General features: G+C 43.8%; 1 protein-coding gene across 1 annotated transcript; it reads left to right on the forward strand.

The window, feature by feature from the left end:
- Positions 1-652: 652 nt before the first annotated feature.
- LOC306651613 (transcription factor SPT20 homolog) lies at positions 653-3,034 on the forward strand (the record flags this gene model as incomplete). The annotated part of the gene is made up of 1 exon (XM_079124262.1): positions 653-3,034. The coding sequence occupies one exon, from the start codon at positions 653-655 to the stop codon at positions 3,032-3,034; it is 2,382 nt and encodes a 793-aa protein (XP_078980388.1).
- Positions 3,035-6,510: the final 3,476 nt, after the last annotated feature.

The raw sequence follows: 6,510 nt of genomic DNA on the forward strand, positions 1-6,510 counted from the left end.
CCCCATGTATGAAAGAGCTAGAAACACAGGCTCATTTACGTGTGCCCAACCGATGATGGATACCAGGGCAGCCCTAACATTCGAGGAAAGAATTCCAGTCAGTCAGTCTTGAAGTTCCCTCCAAGACAGATCACACCTTCCATGACGTTCCCGGCAGCTTCATTCCTGTGAACTCTGGAGAACGGTGAAACTGTCCCCACAGCATCCTACACTTTCCCTGGTTGCTGGCGCTTGTGTGCGTATGTTCTTAAAACTGAGCCAGCCCCACAACAGGCACAGCTCTAGCGGAAGTGTGGGCCACAGACAGGAAGTGCGGCCTGTGAGTCTCGTGCCTGCCAGCGTGGAAGTGCGCATGCGTGCTAACGGCCGCTCCTCCATCCTGGCCCCTCGCTTCCACTTCCGGCCCATCCAGGCCCCAACGCGGCACGGAAAGTGGCTCAAACAGGTACAGGTCTCTTAAGAAACTCCCAAGAGTTTTCTGTAGCTCCCTGGGGTGGGTTTCTTGGTGTCCCTGTTGAAGGAAGGTTGTTGGCTTCAGGGTGGACTGTAGAGTTAACAGGACCAAAAGTGATACTGTGGACGTAGTTTCCAACTCACTCCACCAACGCCTGTACGTTTTTCTCTTCTTTTAGGGCCTCCATTTTACTTTAAAATGCGGCGATCTTTAGAACAAGCTTTGGATCGTGCCGAGGATGTCATTGAAAATGCCCAACAGAGACCCCCTAAGAGAAAATACTCATCCAGTGGGGAAAAATCTCTACATCAGAAACTTTATGACATCTTCGTAGAAGAATGTCAAAAGGAGCCCGAGGGGACGGAGGAACTCAGGAGCAATGTCAACTTGCTGGAGAAGCTGGTGGAGAGAGAGTCGTTGCCATGCTTAGTGGTGAACCTGTACCCAGAAAACAAGGGCTATTCTCTGATGCTGGAGGACAAAACTGGGTTCTTTTCAGAGACCATCCAGCTGCCTTATGGGGAAAGGGAACTGCTTGAGTACTTGGATGCAGAAGAATTACCTCCTATTCTGCTGGATGTCCTAGAGAAATCTGAGCTGAACATTTTTCATTGTGGGTGTGTCATAGCAGAAATCCGTGACTACAGACAGTGCAGTGATATGGAGCGGTCCACTTACCAAAGCCGACATATTCTCTTGCGTCCCACCATGCAGACTTTAGCGTGTGATATAGAGTCCATGACAAGTGATGACCTTCAATGGACTCAGGAGGACAAACTTGCCCTTGAGAGCGAACTGCTCTTAGCTACAGCTGAGCCACTGTGTCTTGATCCCTCTGTGACAGTCACCTGCACTGCCAACAGGCTACTGTATAACAAGCAGGAGATGAATACTAACCCAATGAACCAATGCTTCAAGAAGCATTCATTGTCTTCTCTGAATCTGCAGCAGGAGCTATCCCAACATCAGTCTCCACCTGAGCTAAGACTATTGACTACTTGCAAAAAAAAGAGAGAGAGAGAAGCAGGTCTACAGCATGACCTAAGGATGCCTGCAGCCGGATATTGTGTGGACACGTGGAGAGAGAGATGCTGTGACTTGGCCATACCTTCCCAAGTGGATGTGGAGAAATATGCAAAAGCAAAGGAGTCTGTTGGGCTTGATGACCCACAAGCAACAATCTGGCCAACACCCGGGCTAGATGATTCTGGATTTGAAAGTGAAGGTGGCAGTCAGCTGTGGGAAACAAAGCTCAGCTTCATGCAGTCACTCAATGATCCATTTTTCTCTGGCAAAACAGGACCATGCAAAGAGGCCAGATGTGAGTTCCAGATGTATCCTCCCCTCGTCTCCCCAGATGACCATGCAGATGGCTTCATGCCTGGGTCGAAGACTGATGGAGGGGCAGTGAATGTGTGCCAGGGGTTGGTCCAGAGCAAAGTCAAGTGTGCAGGCAAAGTGCCACATGGCCCCAGTGGCTCAGCCCATCCCAGTCAACCCTCTCCAGGAAAGAAGCCAAAGCAGCCTACCGCCAGATGGGTGCGACCCTCCGTACCAGGGAAGGCGATGAAACCTCGAGCTCTGCCTGTGACACTTCCACCCAGCACAGGACAGACCTTGTCAGGTAACAGTCCTCCTGCACAGCAGGCAAGCAGCCTGCACAAATTCCCACCTCATGCCCCAGCTCCTAAGCCAGGTGGCCTTTCTCAGAAGTCCCCTGTGGGTGTCAGCAGAGGAAATATAGTGCTTTCTCCAGCCACCTGGCCCCCTGTCAGGACCTCAGAAGGAATCCTGTCCACCCAGGGTCCGGTGGGCTCCACTGGCCTAAAGGTCATCAACGTGGTGGGCCCAGTACAGGGAGCCCAGGTTTTGATGAATGGTTCCAGCCCCATGCTGGGCCATTCCACCAGTACCTGTGTTCCTGCGAGCATGTATCCCAATGGCCTTCTGCTCCCCAGAGGTCAGTTGCCCAATGCACAGCCATGTCCAACACAGCCACCTGCTCAGGCAGGTGTGCAGCTGATTTTAAATAATACTTTGGGTCCTTTAACTGTCCTCCAGCTTCCACCTGGTTCCCTCATTTTGAGCCCCCTGCAGCAGCATCCCCAGCCACTGCAGCCGCAGCCCCAGCCCCTGCCCCAGCCCCCACCTCAGCTTTACCAGCTGATTCCACAGCAACAGCTTCAACAACCTACAACTGCTCTTCCTCCACCGGCAGGGCCACAGGCTTCTGTGCAAGGTTCAAGTGGTCAACAGTGGGCCTTGCTGGCCCAGCAAGCTGTTGTCATTAACCTCGCTCAAGGCAGCAGTGTTCTGCAGCCCCAGTCAGCTATGTTGTGTCAGCTTGGCTCTGGTCAGCAAACACCTGGGCAGTGCCTTCCTCCACAGAGATTCCAGCTCCCTGCTGCCCCACAAGGGCAGCTCCAGCCCCAGCCACTGCCACAGTGTCTACAGCTGAGACTGGTGCAGTACCCCGTGTCTGTGGCCACAGCACCCACCCTGACAGTTCAATCACATGGGGTTGGTCACACAGCAGGCCAGGCAAAAGATAAAATGAAGAGTAGCACCCCAAAATTCTGAGTCTTGCCTTAGTTTTCTTCTCTTTTTATAAACACACCAGCATTGAGCCAAATCAATTCCAAGCTTTTACTTCATCTTTGATACTTTTAATGTGTCAGTATTTTGCATTTTAGAGTATAAGCTTTACAGCAAAAGCACAATCCCTTAATTTTTTCATAGAAACAAGGAAAGAATTTAAGAAACTGGGATTGTCTCATTTAAATTACTCTTTTAATTGTAAGAACAATAATAATTTTCCTTCTAGTTTTAATGTTTGCCCAAGTCCAATCTAGGTGCTGTTTTAACTCTTGAAGCTTATAATTTCTCTAAAGAAGAAAGTTACAGTAAGAATCCACTTCAAGTTAACATTTTAGGAAAATCTGTTTTTACATTTTTTATTGTGAAAAAATAGAACTGAACTTAATATCTTGACAGTTTTTAAGAGCACAGTTCTGTGGTATTAAGAACATTCACGTGATTTTGCAACAGAACCCTAGAACTTCTTCATGTTGCAGAAGTTAAACTCTGCACCATTTTACACCAGTTTCTCATTTCCTCACCCCAGCCCCTGGCTGCCACCCTTCTGCTCTGTCTCAGAGAAGTTGAGGACTGAGAGGACCTCTGTAAGAGAGATCAGACTGTGTTCATCATTTTGAGACTGGCCTAATTCACTATCATAATGTCCTCTAGTCTGTCCATGTTGTCGCATGTGACAGGAAGCTCTTTGCTTTTAAAAAATAATTTCCCTGTACATAATATATACAGAGGTAACATAGGAGAAACCTCTTTCAGAGAATGTAGTTGGCATTTATTTATTTTGTTGAAAAGGTTTTACACAATGTATGAGATGTAATTGCTACAAATCCAGGTTGAAGAAATAAAGTCAAAAGAAATTACAACAAACCAAAATTATCACACTGAGATTGAGTCCACCAGAGGCCTACAAGCCAGCTGACTGGACTTGGTGGCAGATTTGCTTGTGTGACAGCCCCCAGTCTTTCCAAAGGCTTTCCCTGCACTTAGTGCCCCTGGCCTTGCAATGCCTAGCTCCCCTCCTACAGGCCCTGTCAGTGGATTTGAAAAGACACTTCTGGGATGTCCTGTTGTCTCTGTCTTTATAAAGTTATTTACATTTTTAGAACACTAGGTTACTTGCAAAGAGGTAAATAAACATTTGAAAATCTGTTCTATTTGTTTGCTTTTCAAATGCCTGCAAGTTTCTCACATGGTCAATTTGGCCTTCCTCTTCTGTTCTCACCATTTCCCTTTATCTGTTCATCATCAATTGTTCCGTGTTCCCTGCTCCCTCACCTCTATTGTTCTACTTCTTGTTTCAATGGACTGGAAGTTCCTTGTACTTGTCTGACGTCATTTTTACTTTTTCGTCTTTAAAAACTGAGTTGCTCATGTAATAACTATTTAATCATTTTCAGGTAAAATTCCATGGTATTTTGTAAATTTACAATTTTGTGCCACCCCTCCTCTGTTTCCAAAACATTTTTGGCATCTCAGAAAACCCTGTACTCATTCAGCAGGCCTTTGTCCTCCTCCCTGTCTCCAGCTGCTGACGGCCAACAGTTTGTTTTCCATCTCTATGATTTTATCTGTTCTCAGTATATCCTATAAATGGAGTCATGCAATATGTAGTCTGGCATCTGGCCTTTTTCATTTAGCATAATTTTTTGAGCTTCATTAATGTTGTAATGTGTACCTGTACTTAATTCCTTTTTTATTTCTCAATAACATTGCATTGTTTGTACATAGCACTTCCCTTTTATCCACTTATCCATTGTTAGATACTTTAAGTTGTTTCTACTTTTGACTCCTATGGATAGTGCTACTACCATCATCATGTACAAGTATTTGTTTTAGTGTTTTATATTTTATTCTATTACACCTTTGAAGGACAATCTACTTATGTAAAACTTCCTTTTTTAAGTACACATGTATGTTTATCTGCCTTTTGCCCTAATAAGAAAAAGAAATTTTGATTTACAGTTCTGAAAGAGTTTGATGAAGAAACACATACCCGGTGTTTCTGACTCATTTAACCCATGTATACTAGTGTCCTACCATTGCTGTTCAAGAATATTGAAGATTCAGCCAACTTTAAGCAAACACACTGAATTTGCCATCTGAGTGATTGTGAGTCTTTTAGAGTATCCTGGACATCATTGGAAATTCTGCCTGTACTCTTAAGAAGTGAACCAGTGCAAGGAGCAGTTGCAAAGAATTTATGTTCAGTCTTGTGAGCCAAACAGAGATCTGACCTTAGAATATAACCAAATTTGTTCTTCCTCCCTTTCTAGCTGGTCCTTTCAACTACTACAGGAGGTACCAGCAGAATCTGTGCTTGAGTGCTATAACCCTCCCTTCCCAGACAGGCAAATAAATTCAGCTTTGTTTCAGATAACCATTTGGCAGTCTTTGTTTATTTCCTTTAAATGATCCCTGCCACAGTTGATAATTTGATGCAGTTGCCACAGTGATGAAGAGGAAAATGTGTCAGGCTTAAAATAAAATCCCGGAGTATGTAATTATTCAGAAAGCACTGTGAGGAGGATCTCCCATGTAACTCATGCCATTTTAGGCCCTGGATGAGGTTGCAGAGGATGCAAATACCAAAGAAAAGTAAAAATGCCACCTCAGGATCTAGATCTAATTCAAACCTCATCTAAGTTTATTCTTCACCAATTTAAGCTAGATTCTCAGTATGATAAAATCTCAATAAAAGGTAAATGTTTATATATATATATATATATATATATACACACACACACACACACACATATATATATATCAAGATGAATATACAATAGAAAAAAATGAGAAATAGAAAATGGATTATCACCCTACCATGAAGTAGAGGTCAGAAAACAGATGATGAAAATAAAGAAAGTATTGCCCAACCCATGAAATCCAATTATATGGATCTGCATAGAGAATTTGTTACAAGTAATATGTATTAGAAACTATTATTCCATTTTAGGTTTCTGTTTGGGGATAAACAGCCATTCTTACTAAGAAACTTCTATTTTTTCAAAGTAGTAAAAACATCTTAGTTTCCTGGATGGGCTCCCACAAGGGTCCTGTTCCCATTTCTCCCACCTCCCTACTGACAGCAATATAGTTGTCAGCAAGTCAACCTGTTGATTAGAGAAAGCCAAGTTCATTCTTACTGGAAAGGGAAAGGACTGTCTTGATAGAGCGTTAGTAGTCTTTCAGATAAATATGCTTTTCTGTAAAATCTAATAAAATAATCCTTCATCTCCAATATTTTAGAATTTCATCTTCAAGAAAGTATACTTAGTTGCTTTAATTGCATTTGGAAAATATCTAGGCTATAAAATATAGGATTTTTTCCCTTCTGTTCTCACTATATGCTGGCACTCTTCTATTTTACAACTTGCAAGAACCACATCCAATTATAGAAGAGGAAACAAGGCAGTGGGAGCCTAGGTAATTTGCTCAAGGTCACCCAGCTGTGAAGTGTCAGA

Source organism: Sciurus vulgaris, assembly GCF_902686455.1.
Source record: "Sciurus vulgaris genome assembly, chromosome: X".
Lineage (NCBI taxonomy): Eukaryota > Metazoa > Chordata > Mammalia > Rodentia > Sciuridae > Sciurus > Sciurus vulgaris.